General features: G+C 40.0%; 1 protein-coding gene across 1 annotated transcript in view; it reads right to left on the minus strand.

Annotated features, from left to right (window-relative positions):
* Positions 1 to 23,409, minus strand: part of WDFY4 (WDFY family member 4) — a 115,120-nt gene that overhangs the window by 10,101 nt on the left and 81,610 nt on the right. Inside the window, exons 47-56 of the mRNA XM_066323894.1 lie at positions 18,249 to 18,291; positions 17,352 to 17,471; positions 16,757 to 16,874; positions 15,995 to 16,104; positions 10,765 to 10,918; positions 9,067 to 9,158; positions 4,430 to 4,642; positions 3,766 to 3,913; positions 3,157 to 3,314; positions 1,408 to 1,566 (exon numbers count right to left, since the gene is read on the minus strand). Of these exons, the coding sequence (XP_066179991.1) occupies positions 1,408 to 1,566; positions 3,157 to 3,314; positions 3,766 to 3,913; positions 4,430 to 4,642; positions 9,067 to 9,158; positions 10,765 to 10,918; positions 15,995 to 16,104; positions 16,757 to 16,874; positions 17,352 to 17,471; positions 18,249 to 18,291 (1,315 nt within the window). The remainder of the gene's footprint in view (positions 1 to 1,407; positions 1,567 to 3,156; positions 3,315 to 3,765; positions 3,914 to 4,429; positions 4,643 to 9,066; positions 9,159 to 10,764; positions 10,919 to 15,994; positions 16,105 to 16,756; positions 16,875 to 17,351; positions 17,472 to 18,248; positions 18,292 to 23,409) is intronic.

Genomic DNA, 23,409 nt, shown 5'->3' on the forward strand with positions numbered 1-23,409 from the left:
TAAAAGAAAAAAAGCCTCCGCTAGCAAAGTAAAGGAAAAAATATAGAATTTGTCATTGCATGATCTCATACCACTTTGTGGATTTTGGGTAATACAAAATTAATCACAGTGGAACACATCAGCAAAGCTGATTTTAGATTTTTTAAGAGACATTATAATGCAGATAAAAGACAGCCTCTTTGGTTGCCTGAAACTCAGACTGACCCCCTGACTGGTATAGTTTAGATGCTGATGAAAATTATTGCTTATGCTTTTCTCTACTGCTAGTTCTTCCATTTCTATGTTCATGTCCTCCTTTGGAATAATGACCAGCTGGGTTAAAAGATCTTGTCTCATATTTCTCTCTTCTACAGCATCCAACATCATAAACCTCAAAAGAGAGGCTGCTCTAAAACAGTTTCCCTCACTGATCTCAACATGAATTCCAACAGGAATTTCTCATAAATTAAGATCTAAATACTCCTCTGGCATACGAGCAGACAATGAAGTTTTCACTTCATTTAATGACAAATAAAATATGTTTTGGCTTAAGGTATGAAGAGCACAGAAGTATAATCTGAATACCCATCCAGAACAAATGAACAGAAGCAGCTTCTGACACTTGGAGACCCTGCTGATCAATGAACCTTTTATCTGCATAGAAGTAACAGAATTTTTTAATCAAGAGTCTCTTCATTTCTTTAGGGATGCCATGCTACCTTCCAGATATGATTGTGGTATACTCTAGTTTTACTTGTAAAGCTGAGAACTCACCATAGCTGAACCACACAAATCCTGCATGAGAATTCAATTCTGTAAATGAAATATCATCTATATAGGTGGTTGATGACTATAGATGAGTTCTAAATCAACAGCCACTAAAAGGCTTTGGATAATGAGGACAAAAACTATAGTGTTTTTATTAGATGCATCCCTCCCACACAGAGTGAGAGATAAATCTTTAATCTTACGAGAAAAAAGAATTAAGAACTTTGCCTGGCTGAGCTTTCATCTCCACCAGCTAAGTTTTCAGGATGTTTTAGAGATCCTGTCCATTGCTGTCTGTAGCAGCCCATAATAAATTATAAGCATCTCCAGGTGATACTTGGTTTTGAAAATAACCTAAGGGCTGCACTCCAAGAGAGGAAAATATGCCTTATCTTCATTATTACTTTTATCATGCTGAACTTTGGCAATGCTACTAAAGGGAAAATATCCACCAAGTGGCAGTCATAGCTATGAGCTGTTGGTATAAGGCATATTATCAGCTCCTGCCCTGATACAGGCTGTCACATGATACTGCTTATTACTGTTTTTTCCTGCCTTCTTATTCAACAAAGGTGCTGCTTCTGACAATCATCTGAGAGATAAAACCCTTATTTTCTGTGTTTCATTAAGTTTCCATAGCAGAAGAGCCACAGTACTTACCTGTCTCAGGTTTAGACATTTCACTTTGTCCTTGACCAGGGAGAATTCCCAGACACACACAACTGAGCTTGTTCCAGATGTGATTATGGTAGTTGCTGAAGGACACACTGCACAGAGGCACTTTCCCCAGTCTGCCATGCACTCAAATGTAGCCACAATCTGTACAATAAAGTAACATTAAGTCAAATTCTCAACTAGTATTGACCATGTATTTACTATTACCAAATTACAGATTCAGTTTTTCAAAACTGACCCTCCATATTTTAAATCTAAGAAAGAAAAACTCATTATAACCAGTTTCTATGTGAGCACAGATCTGAACATATGGACATGCATAGGCTGTGGCTGCATGCAGCTCTGCCATCTTCCAGGGGCCAAACAGGAATGCTGAACTAAGCTCAGTATCTTATGTCTTAGGAGATCTGGGTCCTGATTCCTCTTTTGCCACGCTTCCTACACAACTTCAGGAAAGCTCATTCTGCCATCATATTGTAACAGAAGGCAAACACTCCATGTTGATTAAAAAGAAGTCTCAGGTTGTGATGGCCTCTGCTAACAGGGTTACTGCCAGGCCCTGCAACCCTCCATTATTTGGATGGAAAAGACAAAAGATAAAGTACTAAATTCCATTCTGTGCTCTGTTAGCAGCACCCAAATTAGCCTAAAGCAGTGTCAGATCTATTACACCCTGCTACAGTTACAGCACAACCATCTTCCTGCACATTCTGCTTTAGCAATCCCCCACACAACTGGGACAACACTCTGCTGCCAGTGATTGTGGTGGAGTTGGATGGCACAGTTACAAAACCTCTACCACAGACAGAATAAACCTTTATCTACTTACAACAAGCACTAAAATTTCTTACAAGCTCATGTTCACCGGCACTGTTGATCCAGAGAAAATTCAAGTTGGACTCTCAACTATTACTCATAATGACTGTGTAATCACACTCACTATGCTCAGCATCACCCTGAGTTTTGAAGTGACAAACTAAATAATTGATGCCTGCAGCAACCCTATGAACTGCTAAACACTGATTTTATTAGACAGGGAGCAGAAATTAAAATAGATCTCATGGCTTTTTCATTTCCATTGACTTAGGGTATGTCTGTAAATACATAATGAATGCCCCTTGCACAAATATCCAAGTCAGTATCTTGCTGAATTACATGTTATGCTATTCTGGTACCTAAGCTAACTCACAATTCTTTGCATAACATTATTCCAAATACATCCAAAAATCAATGTATTTATGGCAGAGGAAGAAACTAGATCTGTCAAGTGCCCTAACAAGCAGTGTGATGATATAGACCATTTATTTTTAACAGCAAAGAAGTAAGAGTGTTAACTTCATTATTTTGAATGAATGCACTGGGCTATGCTGGAGCCAGAGGGGAATTGACAGATGGTTCTGTCTTAATTCCAGCAGAAGTTTCTGCACAATGAAATTTCCAATCAGTGACCAGGAGACCTTGTGTTGTCCTTACGACCTATGGACAGCACAATCACTGGATGGAAAACTTGAGATAATTTAGAGGAAAATGCCATGGTTTTGAGCAGTGTAAAATCATTTTACACTATCTTGGATATTCAACTTGAGATTCCTCAAGAAGCTTGATTGTGAGCAAGTCCTGTGCAGCATCCTCTAAAATCAGCTCCCAAACAGGCTGTGATTAGTGTGCCCAAACCAGTCAAAGACCACAATATATAATTAATTTCTTGAATTCCTAAGAGTTTTTCTTATTTACCTTCTCAGATCCATAGTTGCCAAAGCAGCAGGTGAAGTCCTCAAATCCCCAGCAAAATGTTTTACTCCAAAGAGGAGGAATCAAAATTTTATTTTTTTCGACGGCCAGAATGCCTTTCTCTGTATGAACAATGTGCCCAATAGCTCCCTTGGGATAGTCTGGCAAGACAGAGAAAACACTTACTTCTGTTGGGTTTAGAGCACTTATGTTAAGTTTTCTCCTTGCACAGCCTGTGTGGAGAGGCTGGCAAGTCTCACATCTGGGCTCAGTGCTATGGCCGGGCCCACAGACAGAAATCCACTCTGAAACTGGGATTCCACACACAATAGTGGGAACGCTCCTCTCCAGTGGACCACATAAATCCATGAGGAGAGGGTGATCTTTTTTTAAAAAACATTGTTCCGAACTCTACAATAGAAGTTTAAAGAAGTTTTCAGTGCCCACTCCTAATACAAAGACACAAAGATCACAGTTGGCAGAAGGGATCTTGATTGAACCAACTTGTAAAAAACTGCGTGACTACTTTTGTGATCTTGAAAATCCAGATTCATCCTATCCAAAAATCGTGTACTTCTTTGCACAGAAAATGGAACACAACCCCTGCAGCACCTTTTATGGTAACTGGCGAGAGCTTCAGATTTTGCAGACTGCTCACAAAAGGAGGAAGAATTCCACTTGAGTGAAGGAACAGCCCAGTCTCTCTTCCTGCTGAACTTTTCCCTTGAGCATTCCTAGATGGATGTGGTTTCGTGAAGAGCTAGAACAAAGAAATGTCATTGAAAAATAAATCTCTATTTGCAAGACCATGCAGGAGAAACACCTGCTCAAATCCTTAATCACAGGGTCCAGGACCACCATATATGAACCTCTTAATTAAAATAAAATCTACGCATACAACGTTTTCATCAGACTGCATCCCTCCTTCAGAGAGACAGAAAACTAATCCCAGCAATTCCAGACAAGAAAGAAAAGCACAGGTGAGACTTTGAGCTGAGTTTTAGTTGACTACACCCATTCCCAGACTAGTGATTACTTGTGTGACTGTGCTGAAGGAGCTGAACCCCTAGTTGATGCTGCAGCATACAGCAGGAGCAGCATGGTTAGAAAGTGGGGGTGCATACTGATGTAGTACACAATCTGGAAAAGCCTATAGCTCTTCTTCCAGAAGATTTAAATCAGATGTTTCTTATTTAAGTTACTATTACTGGTTTCCAGTCAAAATACTGTCAGATCAAGATAGATTATGTTCTCTACTCTCATGATAAAGTGGTACCTGCTTTGGTATCTGTCCAAAGTTGCTGATAAATCCCAGGATAGTGCTCTTAATCAGAGGATCTTTAATGTTGTTGAGGTCCATTTTGTCTCCATAGAAGTAAGGGTGATAGGTGTTAACTGCCTCCACTGCAGCTGAGCCATGCTGCTTGTGGCCAAAAATAAGGTCTATCCAGCAATGAAGGTGTGCGCTGACATAGTCACTTTCCAGTGCCTGAAACCAAATAAAAGAAAGACTTAATTCGCCAGACTGTATCCCTTACAAATGCATTACTGCTTTCCAATTCTTGCTGGAGACAAATTCTCTGCAGAACAATCATCACACTTGCAGGTCCCCCTAGTACCACCATTCTCCACACATCCTCATAAAACACTAAAAGAGACTAAATTGGACCCCCATAGGAAACAGAAGGACAGAGTCCCACAGGTGTGACTTAATAGATGCCAGGAGCAATATCCTCAGAGACAGCACAAGTAGGTTCCACAAAGCAAAATGAAAGCATTCCACAGGTCTTTGCACCCACAGTGATTGGCACATGGATTAATAGGACCAGAATGAACAATTACTACTGGAGAAGACTAGAAGAGGTGCTACAAGGTAATATATCCACCTAAATTTGGGCTCCATAGAAAGCTCAGTGCAATCACAGAGGAACAGTTCTGCTTGGAAGACCCAGACAGCAAATTCATATGCAGGGAACACAAGTTTAAGCTGAACCTGTGCCCACCACCAGGTTAGCTAGATATACCCATGAGGCTTCACCAAATACTATTGCTCTTGCTATCACCTGCCTCGCCAAATTCTTGTGCATTCCCAAACAGCTTTGCCCAATGATTCAAGCAGCAGTGTCAAGCATTATTAAAAGCACTTTCCTATCTCCGAATCATTTGACTGAGTAATCCCTGATGTTCAGTGAAAGGTCTTCCAAGCTGACCAGCCCACCCAAAGCACAGTAGAAATAAACAAACTAATGGGATCCAGAACAATGGCTCATTTCACAGAGCAGACAGTTGCCCAGTGCAGCTGGTGTAAATGACCCTGCTCACAGCTATAATGATCACAGGGCAGCTCACAGAACAAGCACAGTGTACAATCTGTCCCTGAACAGACTCAGAACTCATTCTTATTAATAAAAGCAGTTAGTCCATGAATTACAAACTGTAAATTTTGACTGGCATTCCTGCCAAAGCAAAACAAAGCAACTAACAGAGCTGTAACTGTGCAGCCTCTCAGTATTTCACTGAGCACTATGGCAAGCCCAGCCAGGGAGAGAGAACTTGTGGTTTAGGGAGAAAGTAAGTACATTTATTTAGTGGACTAGATTCCTAACTTATTAAGCATGAAACAGGAAGGTGTTCAGAGTTTTATGTCAAGAACAATTCTTTGCTCTCATAATGTTCAAAGCAATAGTCAGACCTCAGAACAGTGTAAACATCAATATGTTTTATGCACCAAACTCACTGTGAAGCCTCCAAAAAATGGCCACAATACCAGTAATTAGTACCTACAGCTTTGTGGATGATTTCAGAGGAGACAGAAACCCTCATGTTTCAGAATTCAGGATCTTTGACTCTTCACTGTTAAACAAAGTCTCCCAAGAAGGTTAATTAAGATTTTTTGCACTCCCCTGTGTACCTAGTATCAGCTATGTTGAAGAGACAATATTGCACTCACTGTACAAGAAATTTGATCAGGTCTGGCAAATTATTAAGAACACAAGTCTATAAATATGATCTTTCATTTGCTAAGTTGTTTCTATTTGAGATTTAAATTAATTTATCAGCTATGCCAATATTACTAAATAGTGCAGCCAGTGGAAGCAGTTCTGTAGACAAATGGTAGAGAGCACCCAGTATCCACATAAAATGTGCTCTTTACTTCCAACTAAATCCAGACTGCTCCCACAGGCTGAATGCTACCAGTATCTGGAACACACAATTGGAGTGCAACTTTTCTTTCCTTTCATCCAGACAAATCTAGTTTACGCAATCTGTCATCATTCTACAGTGACAGAAAATCCATGCTGTGCAGGGATGACTGTAGTTTCATTTCCAACTGCACCATTATTCTAAAGCTCAAGGTAACAGCAGATTTCTCCACTGTATCCAAGTGCCTTTGGAGTGTTCCCTATCATACAAGCAGTAAGGAGCTCAGTAGTTTACACTCCAATCAACACACAATAGAATAGACAGGATCTCTCCCTATGTTTTCCTTTAGAAAGCATCAGTGTAAAATTGCAGCATCTTTCAGTCATACGTGGCTTTTTGTCTGCAGCACAGCTGGTAGGGAAGGCCAGTGTTGCCTTTCCCATATTTGAGAAACTGGAAAACCGAGATTGAGCACCTTGGAAAACCACAAGACATAGCAGTAAAAGGGGCGAGAAGCCCCAAAACCTCCATGCCTTCCATGGAGTTGCTAAAGAATATGAGGGAACTGTTGCATATTTGACCTCAGTGGCCAAAACCAATTTGAAATAGGTGGGGAGATAGGGCATTCACTGGACTCAGCTCTTCATTTTAGCAAGGACTGTACTTCCAGCAGCAAGTCTATAGTCTACACAAAACTGAGATGAGGATCTCCTTCCTCCTAGTAACAGCATCATCATGTGGTTATGGGCACTGACAAAAGCTCAGATCTCTCTTCCCTTCCATCAACTTTCAGTGTAAACAGAGCTCTGAGCCTCTAAGTCACTCTCTGCACCACTTCAGAGAAGTCTGTCTCCATATTACCTATAATTGTGTATACACAGGAAGTTAAGCATTCTGAAAATGGCTTTTATACTCTATTTCAGTTCTTTGGCAAAACAAGTCTGGTAGATGACTGCATTTTCAAAATGATCAAAGACAAAATTTTTATTAGGTGATCCATAACAAGAGTTATCCATTTCAAAATAGGTAAAGCAGCAAGATAGAAATGTAACTTCCTTTAAATATTTTTTTGCATTATTGTTCTGACACTGATTTAAAGTGAAGTGTTCAGGTCATAAATTCAAAATAGAAACTAAAGAGAGCATCTTAATGTCTTTAATGAAAATATGAAATATCTCACTATATAATCAAAAGTCACACTATATAAGCAACAGTTATTAAAAAGCCAAAAAACCAAAGAAAGGGAGGAGTACTGCACAAAAAAATAGTAGGCAGGCATAGGCTCAGATCATATCCATGCTCACTCACAGGAGTAACCTGAGCGTGTGTGAACAAAACCAGAGTTTAACTGGCTGTCTTTCATACTCAGTCATTCACAAGCCAAAGAGTTTGCAGCATCAGAAACCTTCCAGTACCTAAGGGGAGGCCTACAAGAAAGTCAGTGAGGAGCTTTGTACAAGAGGATGTAGTGACAGGAAAAAGGGGAATGGCTTTAAACAAAGAGGCTAGATTTACATTAGATATTAGGAAGCAATTGCCCACTTTGAGGGTGCTTAGAATTTAGAATAGGTTGCCCAGAGAAAACTGTGGATGCTCCAATTCTGAAAATATTCGAGGTCAGCATGAGGCTTTGAGCAACCTGGTCTAGTGAAGGGTGTCCTTGCCCATGGCAGAGGGGTTGGAACTAGGAGATTTTTATGGTCCCTTCCAACCCAAACCATTTTATGATTCTATGAGAGTAATAGTAACTTAGTGGGAGCATTGTGGTTCCTGTCAATGGTTCAGAGAACAGTGAAGAAAAGTATTTACAATATAAGAGTATGACCTTGGTTTTGTTCAAAAGAAGAAGTTAGGGTAGCATGGAAGTCAGAGGATTTAAGCCAGCATTTGGAGAGGTCAATTGAGGAGAGTCTTATTTGGAGATACCAAAATAGAAAAGCCGGTTGTATCAACAGGTTTGGATATAATCATCTACAAAGTGATTTTTGAGAAAGTTGAAATGCCAAGGGCAGGACTTGCAGAGCAGAGGTGAGAAGAACCCACTGAGGCAAAAACTGAAACAACATGACAAACCACGATAATGTGCACTCACACATGCAGCTCACCCAAAGAAATCTGATGGGTAATTAATGCAGGAGCACTAGAGAGACCTGCACCAAGATAGTATGCTGCAAAGTCTGAGTTCAATGCCAAAATCTTCATACAGAATTGCACTTGCATTCACTTCTATGTAGCAGATGACATCACATGGAAGACTTTCTAACTGTTAATAGGTAGCGCTAATTGGAGTAAGTCTCAGGACCTTAGAGCTATTTGCTTTCAAATAGCCAAGGTTGACTCCATTAAGGGCAGAGAATTACATTAAGTTTCCCCTATCCCAACCCCGCCCCCTGAAAAAACCATTTTGTTCTGGCATGACTCAGAGATGGAAATAAATAATTTAAATAAACATACAGATTGCTAGCAACAACAAGGAATGGTATGCATATAAATTCCTGTGCATTACATTATGTTCTCTTACACTTGTGGGCTGAGATATGTTCGTGCCACAAACCTATGTGTAATCCACATCTGGTCTGGAAAGTTTGCCTTGATTCAAGGTGAATTTTTAGACAGAGAAACAGACATGCAAAGCTCAGAACCAACACAGATTTCACAAAAGCAGGATGCATTTGGATCCAGCATTTTCATTTGTGACTCTGGCCTTCAGAGCTTCATTTTCAGTGGGACCCAGGTAGCATTCTGTCACAGATCTTTATATTCACTGACCTGTCTGTGCAGGAGAATGAATTTATGGGGGTCTCCATCTGCCCAAGGAGGAAGCTGCACATCTCCCAGCACTGTTCCATCCTGCATGCAGCCTGCAGGAATTACAAAGGGAGAATCCAAAACAAGAATCAGACACACTGAAAATAGGAACAACCTTATTAAAACACTGAAGTCAAAGGAAATTGAGGTGGTTTTTTCACATGCAGTTTCATATTCATCAAATTTAGTGCCATAGAAGACTGAAGGACCGGTGTTCTGGGGTTTCTGATCCAGTAATAAAGCAGTGAGAAAACGTGCTAGTAATTGTCACTAATGCAGTAAAAATATGCATGTCCTCAGCACAAACCATTTTAGTACAGAATGCAAACGTAGACAAGACAAATGTGTTTGCACAACTTTCTTTTTATACATAATCCTGTGGGCCTAACTGCCAAATATTCCTACCAAAGCAGCCACTGAAAGGGATTTTGTTCTCAAGTGATTTGCAACCTGATTCCTTTCAGAAGGTGAGCATATGTTCTTAATTCAGAGCACAGTGTTGTGCAACTGGATGAATTCAAATCTAAATTGAGGTTCAGGTCTGGGACCACAAGTTTCCCTACAATTTAGCAGTGAACAGATTCAGGTTCTTGCTTTGCCTATTTTAAAATCTTCCTGCATATTTGCCCTCTACTGGCAAGATTCTGGTGTCATTTGGGTCCCCCCACCCAATTCCACTCAGGTCAGTCTTTGTAGTTTGATTTTAGCCAGGCTTTGTTTCTTGGCCTCCTCTCAGGAGGAAACTACCCTAATTCTTTCTTACAACGAACTTCCAAGAGATTTTTTTTTTCCTTATTCTTATATATGAATATAAACATTGCTATCTTTTAGCATGCCTTATTTCACTGATACCTTAAATACAATTATAGCTAGATTTCAATGGGTTAATTTGCTTTTGCTGTCACAAATTCAGGATAATTCTTTAGGTATTTTTCCTCTGCTTTAGTTGTTAACTACCCAGTGTCTATTTAAGAAAGCAGCTTTGCAGTGCAAATGGTGTGAAAGTCCTCTAAAGTTAAGTGAATCAGAACTGCTATGCCTATTTCTGAATAATGTTTTTTCTGGATTCTCTCTGAGCCTTCATCATGGATGCAGTAAAGTCTAGTGACAGTGTACATTCAGAGGGGGTTGTGATGCTGCTTGAGGAGAAGTAAAATATATCAAGTTCATGTGAGTTGTGCAGAACCTTTGAAAATGAGACTGAGGACGTTTGAAACTAATCACCTTGTGATATCATGCAGATTAAAAAAAAATTAAAACAAAACCACCTTTCACCAACATCATTTAACAACTGACACATCTCCAAAAGAATAATGCACTTTCAACAGTTACACGGATATGATAATACAGGCCAAATTTTCAAAAGCAGTCAACTACATTGATGATATAAAACTCCACGTTTGTGTGACAAAACATGTAATTCTTTTGCCCAGAAATTAATAGGAACTACTTGCTTCTTCCTGTGCTGGAAACTTGGTTCTTCTGGCATAATTCAGTTTTCAGAAACTAGTATTCTTGTAGTGCTATTTGAATAAAAATTGATCTCACTGTTAGAAAGACTCATCCACATAGTCCAGAGACCAACTCTCAACATATGATCTGGATATTTTCTTTTGATAGGATGCTGAAAGGAACACTTATGTCCCTCTTAGAACTTACCAAGTTCAAAGTGATTTGCATTGGTTAGGAACTCTGGCAAGTAAAAGAATTCAGGGATGAGCTCCCTGACATCACTCATGTTGTCCCTTGATGCTGACTCCCATGTGCTCTTGACACTGTGAAACATCCGGTCTGCAACATCAAAACTCCCACCCTGTGGAGTGGAGACAGAAGACTTCAGTCTGAATATTCTGTTAAATTTAAAGCATCTTAGCCAATTTTGCAATGTCCTTTATCCCATGATTGATAAGGAGATGTCTCAAGATCTGTCCCAGCTCCATATACTGTGGTCTAGTTAGGAGTTATCTTAGTCCTGTAGATATTTGCAGATATGTATGTTGAGAGGCCATAAAGCTTGGAGTCTTAGCACAGCCTGCAATAACAGAAGCAAGCAGAAGTCATCATGAGCAGCTTAAGAATATCCCCATGTCCATTTTTAATGCTTCTGAAAGCAATTATTTTTTCCTAGCAATGGAGCATTACACTTGTGACCCAAGCGGTTTGGAATAATCTTATGTCCAATTCTCCTGTGAAAAAAATCCTTGGAGAAGGGGAGGTTACCACTGAAGTCACATTAATTAGATCCAGGAAAATAGAAAAGGCCCAGTGCACAGGAGTGTGCAGGGACTGGTCATTCTGTGTGGGAAGGAAAGAACTTCTGGAACCCAAGCTGAACTGAGAAGTAATGAAGGAGATAAAAAACTACCTTACATCTTGAGAATATTTGAACAAGTTTAGATTGATGAGAGTCAAACACTAGACAAAGGTGGCCTTCGTATTCCAGGACATCATTCTGGGCTAAGGCCTCAAGGAGAAATTAGAATAAAAGTCACTTACTGAATGAAGGATATATGCCTTCAAATGAAACCATTTTTCCTACAGAATTTCCTAATGGGATTTCAGATACTGTATGCATTTGTGAAAATCCAGGTTTACCCTTACATATGGAATTCTACATGAAGTATGGAAGAATTTAATGTAACATAAAATTTCTATAATAATGGAAATAACCAAATAAAAATCAGTTTTTGGAGGTGACCTGAATGAGTTTGTCAGAAACCCAAACTATTTTAGAGGAAAGTTGACTTTCTTTTTTTTTTTTTTTTTTTTTTTTTTTTTTAAAGTGATAGGACTGAATTGTTTCTCAATACCTAGTTCAGGTGCTGGCAGCAGTGCTTCCGCCTTAACATAGATATTTTAATTGGGGTCAATTAATTTGGATTATATGTCATGGAACATAATTCTACAGCCCACTGCCAGGACTCAAGAGAGATTGCCAGAGATAGAATGAGTACCTTTAAATCGTTCTGCAGTACAGTGAACACATATGAATGATTGCTCACCCTCAACCATTCAATCCTCCAAGCTGCTTCCCTGGGCAAAAAGAATAAACCAGTGGGATTGTATAATGAAGACACTGAAACACAGAGGAGGTGCTAGAGTCAGTCTGTTAAAGAGATGTGATGTAGCCATGTTCTGTCTGTGGCTGACCTCTTAGGAAAATGAAACTTTCAGTTAGTTTATTCTCTGCCTGTAGACTGTTGCATGTGCCAGATGAGGAGGATGATGTACTTCTGCACAGTAACAATCAGCTGAAGATTTGCAATCTATTATATAGACAAACAACATTTAAACACTCATGTTGTGAGGATGGGATTGCATTCCCATGGATGAGATGAACACCAGCAGTAGCTCCCACATGAGTTTCTGATGCTAAGAACCACTGCCCTTTTGGCTTCCCCTGAGTCCTTGCTCACTTAGGTTGCAAGTCCTTTAGATCTGCTCTCTCAGTCTGGCAACTACAAGTCAAAAAGTAATTTTTGCCATATCTTTTTTTAGGGAGAAAATACCTTCATGGATAAGTTATCAGAAGACAGTAATCAATAAACCCCAAGTCCTGAAGCCCCATTCCTTGCTTGTCTTTTGAGATACACTCACACCACAACTTAACATATATTCCAGATGGAAAGATCCCACCTCTCTTTCCCCTAAGGTGAATTCTGCTCAGGCTTCTGGTCCAGCCTCAACTCTAAATGACAGCAGAGTTCTCCTCTAGCTCCTTGTCCTTCTTCCTTACACCAGTGACAATTGTGAAGCCTTCCCACACCCATTCAAGGGACAGAGTGAAAAAGTGGCTAATCACATGAGCAAGCCTATCTGGAGTTAATCTGATGCACAAGGTCATCTTGCTCTTGATCATTATTAGGCAGGGACCCTTGGAGTCAAATTCAAATTGAAATTAAAACAGAGTAGAAGGAGGACTATAAATAAATCAACAGCTAACAAGTATCTCATTGAAGCATATTAAAGGGCTTTGTATATTTAATCTGCACACAGTGTGCTGTGTCTGGTGGTGATTGATGCTTTTTCATCTTTTTTTGCAGCTTTTATGAGAGCTGGTGGTAATCTCCTGAGAAACAATATGATTTGTAATAAAAAGATTACCTGTATTAAATAAAAATAATATATACATAGGAAATGCTGTTAGCGCAACAAATCTGGTTAAAGATATTACCACCACGAAAAAATGTGATTTTTTCCCTGGCTGTCTAATTCATTTTAGGGAAAAGTAATATCTTTAAAACTTAAGCCTGTATTATTTATAAAGGAAGCAATAACTGATTTTCCCATTTCCTATATTAATAAATTTATTTGCATATATTTATATCAGAATTAATGAGTTTTCTCTCTCTATGAATGCAAAAACTGCACTGAAAGGGAAAAAGAGAATCAAGAATTGCTTTATGCTTTTAGATTGCAAGACAACGAACTCTTATGACTTTTCTACAGCTAGACACAGTAGGTTTCTGTTTTCTTTCCTTTCAGTAGAGGCCTTACTGTCATCAAAAATACGAGAAAATATGTTTTTTAAAACTACTGTCCAGCAGATGTGTACAAAGCAAGTAGGGAAAATGATCTCTGGAGAGAAATCAGAACTTCACAAATTTGTAACACCTTGATTTGTAGCATCACCTTGGTGGTGCTCTAGACCCAAAGACCTCAGTGTTTCTAAGAGTTGCTTATGAAGGTGCAAAGATTTACAACATGCCCAGATATGCTGACAAGTTGTTACCTGCCCGTAGTGCTTAAATGAGTGCTCGAGAATCACCATGAGGAGTGAACACCATGCTCTCTATAAGTACTTTTGAGAGGAAAAATGTCTGGAAAAGTCAACCTGATAGTTGAAATGCAAGAGTGGGATAAGAATAAAAGGAGGCAAAAAAGCTGAGCTGATCAAAAGCAAATCTCAATATCGAGGGCAGGAAGTCCTAGAATGCCTTTCCAATAAAGACACTAAACATGGAAATATTTACTGTGCTTTTCTGGTGCTGAGACAAATTCTTGAAAAGAATCCCAGGAGGTACTTGACCAAGGTAAAGTGGAAGGTACCACTTCACATTTTATCTCCATTCCAGTACAATATGCACAGCATAAACAAACTTCTATCCAGAGTCAGATTTCAGTACATTTTAAGAAAAGTGAAATAAGTCCCATTACTGAAGGCAATGCTTCCTCACTGCCACATCTGTGGTCAGGTGCAAATGAACTGTTTGACTTGAGAGACAAGATGTTATGCCAACATCAATTTTTCACAGAGAGTTGCTTCTCCTTGCCATGTATTCAGACTGTCCATTTGCAGATATAAATGTAGCTTTTCCACTTTTTAAGACACTGAAAAGCTTTCACAGCTCCCAAAAGAAGAAGCACCCTTATGAGAGCTTAAGTATGGGAGTTCTCTTTTTGCAAACTGACAATGACTTGATCATACAGTTCTCAGATCTGTTGTTTTCCTAACAGCATCCTCAGTTAGCAATTCCTAAGCTACCGCAAAACCAGTCACCTGGGGGAAATGACAACAATGAGCTCAGCAGAACACATGGCAATATAAAAGCAAAAGAATAAAAACAGAAGGTCAAGAGTTTCTTTGAGTGGATCCACACTCAGAAAAAAATTTGTGTGTTTCAGATTTCAGTAGCCTTTGAAGATAATTATCCTCACAAAACTGCTGGTTACCTGCTTCTCACACAAACACAGCCACAAAGCATTCACTCAGACTGAGAACTCGTTATGCATGAAAAGTGTGCCAGGGAGATCCAGCAGCCTTTGCTGTTTACAACAAGAAATAACTGCTCCACAGTCATTCATGACTGCAGCTAACATATGGCTCACAGAATGTGATGGCAACCATTGCCTCAGGTGGTTCACTAACCCATCAGCTACTGCTGGTAACAGCCGATATCATAGGGCTTATTACTTAATTAACACAGCACTTTATTTGTACTACTTCACTGAAAAAAACCCCAAATCACAATAGCAAAGCACTTGGAAAGCTGCAGGAGACATGGCCATCCCTCACTATGCTTACAGCAAGTCTCCAAGTGTGAAATATTCTGGCCAAGCTATCTCCCTGTATTTCTCCACATGGATAGGCAGATTTCAGCAAGATACTCTTTTAAAAATACACCTTGGAGGATTGGTCCCCCTGGTAGACCCCGTTACAACACAACACATTACAGAAGAGAGGGTAAAAACTCTCTGCTACCGGCCAAGTGTATTTGTGTGAGCATTACCAACTGCCTGCTGAAAAGGGCAATCAGGAAATTTGGTGCCCTTGTATGCTGGGCAGATGGGAAACGTATGCACAACGTTCAATTTCTATAAGTTTAATTCCATGGTGAGAGCCAGCTTGGCACTGTATAAGCAGTAATAAGTTCAGAACAACATTACACAAAATACTCCTTCTGGAGCATTGGATGTAATCTCATCCCACTTCTTCAGAAAGTTGATCCCGTGATCCCTATCATTTCACACGTACTAGAACCTGTATGTCCTTACCTAGCCCAGGAATGCTCTTTATGCCACCACAGCAAGCTCCAAGTACTTGCCAGTAGCCCTATGACTGTACTTGGGCTTAGAAAATCTGCCATCTTAAAGAATATCATTCCAAAGCTTATGGTCAGACAGGCAATAAAATGTTATCTAGTTGTTTACATGCCTCAGCTCTCACGAAGCTAAATAATCCTTCTCCCTCACTTCAATCATGGTCCCCTTAAGATGTTTTCACTGAATTCAACATTCATGGCATAAATGTTGCCCTGAGTAAGCCCCAAGTCCACATATAGGGCATATCAAATGACAGGAAAACTAATCCCCCTTCATTACACAGCCACAGTAACACTCACCATGGTTCATAACAAGGTGTAGGAGGGAATTTATCTTGCCCCCTTACCTGCAGAGAACAGAAGGTCTGGGTAAATGGCTCCATTCGGACCAGATAAGATGCCACTATAATTGCTGATGAGTAGTGAGTACAGTAATGGCACTGGGCTGACAAGTCTCCTGGAAATTGCACACAAATCATATTTCAGTACAAAATACCACCATTTCAAGCCCACAGCATCCAGTTACCACAGTACAACTACAAATAGGGAACAGGTATTTTCAGCAGATGTGTTCAAAGACCTGTGAGCTACAGCATACCTTGCCCTGAATATGTGCATTGAATGTGCACAGTTACCTTCCACATTTCATTTTCTGAAGAATAAAGCCTTTGACTTTTCAGGCCATTCCTTTCTCTAGTAGTGCCAAGAAAGTCTTGGTCTTAAGAGGTCAACAGCCTTAACATTCTGTTTCCTTTTCTTAAGGTTGCTGTCAGTTAACCTGCATGTAGCAGTCATCTACATGTAGCTTAGCTGACAAATAAGACCAATGTGTGCAGCTTTGCTAACAGCACAGTCTTTTTTAGGGAATATTGCTTTTTGCTGTAGCTTTTTCTTTTGTCTAAGGGAAGAGAACAGAATGCAGCAGGACAAGGCACATAAGGCAGAATTTGCAGGAGACATTTCTCTTTGACTTGTCAGTCAGTTTATATACAGCAGTGAGAGAGGCTCTCCTTGGCATGATGTTTCCCTTAGCCACAGCTCTGCAAAGTTTTTGGGTATTCTGAGGGGACTCAAGCCTCTGTTGTTTATTACCCTCCTAAAACACTCACCCTCAGTTTTTTCCACTTCATTGAAGCGCTGGATGAACTTTTGTTTCCTCTCCAAAGTCTGTGCTCCCATGGGCTTTGACAGGTCTCGAAATGTATGAGGATTAGTGAGGTTTAGAGTCTGAAAAGAAACCCAGCAGAGATAGAGATTTTAAGATCTTAGACATCATAACTATCCCAGTGACACTGGGAGGTGGTAAGGCTGTGTTGGAAGTTTCACTCATACAAGAAGGTCACAGGTTTAGCCTCCTCTGGAACTTCACAAATAAAGGACCTGGCAGGTTGCAAATTGCTCTCAAGGCTTTTCTGTCCATAACTCCTTGTCTGTGTTCACAGAAACTTGCCCATGGCTATCTGCTGAGCTGACACAGAATGTCCTTAACTAGGTCTATATGAAACATATGTTCATCCACAGAACATGATCCTCAGTATGCTGATCTGAAGATACAGCTAATCTATATGAAATCAGTACAGTTCAAACCAACTACTTCAAATTTTAAACCCTTGGTCTAGACCCCTCTGCTTCAATGGCATCATTCACCAATCCTTTGTACAGTTGCTACCACAGAAAGTACAGAATTCTGCAGCCAGCACTGACCTCAGAGTGGTAGTCAGCGAGGACCCATGGAAACACAGGATACTGCATGTAATCATTGTAGCTGCGGCCAGCCAAAGTGTTCAGGTACATGAGGTAATCAAAGTTGCTGATCTCCCTCTTCTGCAGGGAAAGAAACAAGCATTAAAATCTCCAGACTCTGCCCCTTAAACCCATGCAAAGGCACCCTCATAGGCCTGTGGTTCCCAGGTCCACCAGGACAAGAATGATATAAATAGTGAAATCAATCATCCTTTGCCATTCAGATCAACCTCTTACACAACAATCCATTCAACAGAACCTGTCTTCATTCCATCTCTTCTTCAGACAGGCCATTTGCATTTGTCTATAATCACGCAGTGCTTTTATGCTGTATTTGCATAACAGAGCACTTTTTCTTGATTTAACAGTGAGCCAAATGCATGCAGTCTGGATATTGGAAAACCCTGGACAACTGCCTATACAGAAAAGGCTGCACAAAGTGCTACATATAAGCAAGAAGGTATGGATTTCCTTATTTGTCTTGAGTCACCAAGATCACGACTACAGAAAAGTAAACACGTCTCCCAGCTCAGCAAAACATCTGTGCATTAATTTAGAAGTATAGAAGGTCTGTGAACAGGCATTCAGCTAGGTGGCTCTCTTTGGTCTCAATTAAAAAATGTGCACAAAATCACACTTAATCTGATGGACAGTAGCACCATATGTTTCATAGCAAACTCTGCAATAACCAGATGTAAATACTGTGCTCCTCTTGCCAACAACCTCACCTCCAGCAGTGAGAGAACAGCTTAGGCCTTGAGGTACGTATGTACACACACACACACACACATCTGTGTGCAGACATATCTGTGTGGTGAAATTCATTGGTTAATCATGTGCAGCCAAGATTTAGCTTACCTGCCACTTCTGGAGCATTGTCTTTTCCCCTCCTGTGTGTTTCCTGTATGAAAAAAAACATTTGATTGAAACAATCTACTTCAGAACAATAAGAGAAAGTCAATGTACTAACATCTGGGCTCCCTGTGCCCCCCGCTCTCATTGCACAGAAATGAGAGAACACCAACACTGGATGGCTGAAGTTCCATCATTGACCCAATAATTCCAAAATCAGTGTGTCATTGATTAGGTTAGTGCTGTTCTGAGTTAAGCCACACTGCTCAGTCTGTACTCCCAGTCTCACGCCATTGTAGAGCTATAGAGTGCTAATGACAGGTACCATTAAGCCTGTCTGCTTCTATTCTGAAGCCTTATTCTCAGAAGCTCATGCTTTTCTGAAGCATTCAGAAAATGCTGTCTTAAAACCAGAAGTCTCTCAGTCTCCATATCAAAGACTGTTGTTGCACAAAGCACTTTGAAACTAACATAGTTCTTAAAGAGTGGATTGTCATTTTAATATTTTTTTAAAGTAATAAATGTCTTTTCCACTTTTTTGTTTTCAAAGTGCAACTTGTTATTAAAACTTTAAATAAAAAACCCAGATCAACTAAAAGCAGGGGAATTCACTTAAAAATCAAAGTCAAAGGTTCTGAGGAAACAAAAACTGCAATTCAACTAGATTGAACCAGAATATATGTCAGTATTTGAAGACCATGGATTTGCTCTTGACAATATCTAGAGACCAAACCGAGACAAGTGACAACTGGATTATCATGGTTTAACCCCAGCTGGTAAATAAGCCCAACACAGTCACTTATGCACTATCCCTGCATAGGGATGAAGGAATTGCAGGGGGGAAAGTGAGAAAACTTGTGGGGTAAGATAGTTTAACAGATAAAGAATAGGATGTGCACGCAAGCAAAACAAAACAAGGAATTCAGTCACTACTTCCCGTTGGCAGGCCAGTATTGAGCCATCTCCATGGCTCCATCACATGTAACCATGACTTATGAAAACAAACGTCATCACTCGGAATGTCCCTGCCTCTTATTCTCCCAGGTTTATATGCCGAGTATGGTATAGTTTGCTGTGGAGCATGCCTTTGGCCAATGGGGATCAGCTGTCCTAGCTGTGTTCTCTCCCAACTTTTTATACACCTCAAGCCTCCTCATGGCCCTGGTGGGAGAGTCTGAGGGATAGAAAAGGCCTTGACCCTTTGTAAGCCCTGCTAGGCAATAACTAAAACATCCCTGAATTATCAACATTGCTTCTGGCACAAATCCAAATGCAATTTTCTTCTGCATTGAAGAAAATTTACTCTATCCCAGCCAAAGCCAGTACATAGATTGAAGAAACTTTTCATCTTCCGAAGTAAACAGGCTTACTGACATGATACAATACTGGTGGTGAGAGAGGCTCTTCCCTTTAAGAGTAAAACAAATCCTAAGGTGTCAGCTCAGAGTCAGGACATTTCAGTTCATGAAGTGTAAGGAAATCAGCATGTATTATAAAACTACTGCAGGAATAACCAGCTGCTATTTCTCACTCCTGTGCTTCGTATTGGATCACACTAGAAATCCACAAAGTAAGGCATAAAGTAGCTTCAAAGAATTAAATAAAACACCAGAATGGTCTATGATAATTTCCAATTTATTGAATTTGCAGTAGTAAATTCTTGTCAACCACCTCTCATTCTTATGAATAATTGTTTTACCACCTATTCAATCCTGGACCAGTTAATAGTGTCCTTAACTAAAACGAAAACCACTACAGTTTACACATTATTTTATTCCTTGCTGAGGACTCTCTTCAGAGAAAAGTCTGTGTCTGAGACAAGATATTTGAATGCATAAGCATGAAAGCCAGGATGAATTCTAGCGCATGGTCTACAATTCCTAAGCTTTGCTTAAGTCTCCTGCTAAGCATATGAAACCTAATAATGGTAGGCTGTGTTTCTGGAAACCAATACACACAAAGGTGTAGAGTTCATGTCCAGTAAAGAAAATTATGATCTTCACTCTTTGCCCCCCCCCCCAAAAATAGATTATACAATTTACACAGTGTAAATCAGAAGAAAATCTATTGATTTTCTAGACTAGAGTAGTTGTGTTGCACCCTCAATTTGAGCAAAATATGGCTCATGAGTGTGGGAACTCTGAAGTACAAAAGAGGTATCATGAATACTTACCCTTTAAAATTTAAGTCCTTAAAGTCCTCTCCCACTCTATGTACATTTCACAGAGCTTTACCCCAGCAGCCTTTGTAGGGCCTCCAAGACACATTTGGAACTCAGAGGGGGTATCTTAAAGGGATGTAACAGGATCAGGATTCCTGGCATTATTTGAAGTGTGGCTGGATTAGGCTGTCTGTTACAGAGTGATCAAGTTAGGTTCTTCCCTTTCCACAGGGGCATACTCCCTCACTAAAACCATCCAGGTTTATTTTGGATTTCTGGCTGAGTTAGAAAGCAGGGGAGAGCATTATAAAATGCTTCACACAGGACTAAACTGGGCCAGTCTTGTGTGGATGTTATGCAAATATATATGTTGACTTGTGGGTGCCATGACACCCTAGTGAAACACTAACTCTGCTTGTCACAAGTCCTAAACAGCTAATAAGATCAAACAAGGGTCAAAATAATTCGCTCTGCTGACTTTGGGAGCCACTACATAACTCAAAGAGGTTGACAAGTTCACCATGTCATCAAAATAAGCAAGGCTAAATGTAGTCTCTCCCCTGTAAAAGCCATTCTGGGTCTCAGAGGATTCTCTCTCTAACTCCCCAGAGATCTGAAATTCTCATTCTCCTCTGTTTACTCAGGGTCTCCAAACAACAATTGCATTACAGGCAGCTCAAGCCTATTTCTACTTTCTCCTTGATAATCAATTAGCATTTTTCCAGCCAACACCTCTCTAGACAGGATGGCAAAAGTTCAGTGTAGATGAAGGTCGGATATCCAACTGCAGTAAGTGCATTTAAAAATAAATAAATAATCAAAGGCTGGTTTGTAAAAGAAACTGAAGTGCTTTATAAATATAAATAACTAAAGTTCCAGAGGGAGTGAAATTATATGAACTCAAGAGAAGTACCTACAGATCTATCTATATCTCAATTTATAAGGTATTTGTAGGGCACCAGCCATGGCAGAATGTAAACACGATGTGTACTAATGATGATCCACCTTTGGCCACTCTATACGTAAGTGATTTATTAATCCCTCTTCCATTAACATCAGACTATGATCTCACCCTTGTGATAGCCAGTGGGCCATTTGCTAGAGACAGGTGGACCTCAATCCATTTGGAGATTCATTGCAGATGAGACAATCTCAACACATAAGATTTTGCCCTCACTAAAATTAATATTAAAATTCCAATAAACTTACTAGATTCTTAGATTTCACAGAACTGCTATAATTTTCTTCTTTTTCCTTCCATCCTCCAGACTACAGTCTGAAAGACTATGCCAAGGCTCTCCTAAACTAACTCTTCTTTAAGAATCTTTACAATTACCAAAGATATTGTAAGGAAAATCTCCTTTTTAGTAAACAAAAACTTATGCCCAAGTTAACAGAGGAAAGAAGACTTCAAAAGAAATACCAGCTTTCCCTTGTGAAAGAGTCAAATCTCTCTCAAAAAAGTTTTTGGTTAGATTACTTTATTCTAAAGGTACAGCATTCTTCCTTGTTTGACTGTACCAGTCTGCCTTCAAGTTATGCCTAATCTGTGCTAAAGAATTGAGATGGAATTCAAGATAAAAAATAAACACTATATTCAAGTAGGTCTCTTTGAAGCCAGGTGCCTTGAAGGGGCTCGGGGTGAAGAAAGGAATCTCCCTCATTTATGGAACATGGCTTGCACCATCTGCATTCACAGTGCTTAAACACATCAAGAAATCCAGTTAATTTGTTTAGGTGAGCGGAATGCAATCTCCAACCCTGGAATCAAGACAAGTACATTAGCATCATCAGCTTCTTTATGCCAATAATATCTTGGACCTATTATCAGCAGGAGAGGCCTCAATGTTGCAAGTCTGTGAATAATACCTAAACAAACCACTCAGCTTCTTCTCTTCCACAGTGGGATTTCTTTCAGACATTATTTTTAAATTACTGCAATCAGTTACTGAAAACTTGAGCTTGGTAACCTGAGTCATGTGGACAAATTTCAATAAATTCACATGCTCCAGAGGGACATCATTACAGCAAGTGCACTTTTGAAGCGTCACTGATAGATAGACATGGCAGATAGATACATATGCACAGATAGATAAATTGCAGCTCATATATTCTCTGTTGCACCACTGCATGGGCCTGTCCTCCTGTGTCCACATCTATCCCATTTGGCATGTGCTAAGGATGGTATCATAAACATTGTCAGTTTAAATACACACAGATGAGTAGCTCTCACTCCACTACAGCCAAGTAAAATAAAACAGTCAAGTGACTAAAATGGACAGCTAAGGCACTGTTAGAAGCTGACTAACAGCATCTAACGAGCTCCAGATGGTTTTTCTTTTGGCATAACTTGAAATACAACATTTGCAGGCACGGCATGCCGTTCATTCAGTTCTTTTCCTTCCTTCCGATCTTGCACTCTGGAGTCAACCATTATGCTAATGATCTCCACGGGTGTAGCACTCCTGTTGCTTAGTAACAGTAACTTAGAAAGTTCCATAAGCTGCAGAAGGAGCACTGAATAGCAGGACCCTGGAGTTGGGGAAGCCCTTTTGCCGCTCCTCACTGGCACCAAGCTTCTTGAAGAGCTGCCATTTTCCATCAGGGAAGTACGACTCAGAATTCACAGGACTGTGGAAAGGAAACTGTCCTGTGTTTCATGCTCATGGGTTGATTTACAGACTGAATTCAAAGACGAGAGACAGAGGACAACTGCACAGTAACAGACTGTGAATGCTCAGCCCACACTACTGAGAAAAACTGAGCAGCCTGCCACATCTGCACCTCGCCCTCTAGGCCTTTTGAGCTACTTGGCTGGTAAGATCACATGCAGGGGGAAAGCTGGGCAGAATTGTTACGACGAAACAATGTTTTTGCTTATTCTGGGTGAGCCTTGGTTTTACAAGCGACTTTTCACTCTGGGATAGTACAGTGGCCCTGAAGTCATCTGGAAAAGTAAAAATATTAAGAAAGGAAACTTCTCTCAAACTATTTACTCATGGTGGT

This window comes from Sylvia atricapilla, chromosome 8 (assembly GCF_009819655.1).
Source record: "Sylvia atricapilla isolate bSylAtr1 chromosome 8, bSylAtr1.pri, whole genome shotgun sequence".
Classification (NCBI taxonomy): Eukaryota; Metazoa; Chordata; class Aves; order Passeriformes; family Sylviidae; genus Sylvia; species Sylvia atricapilla.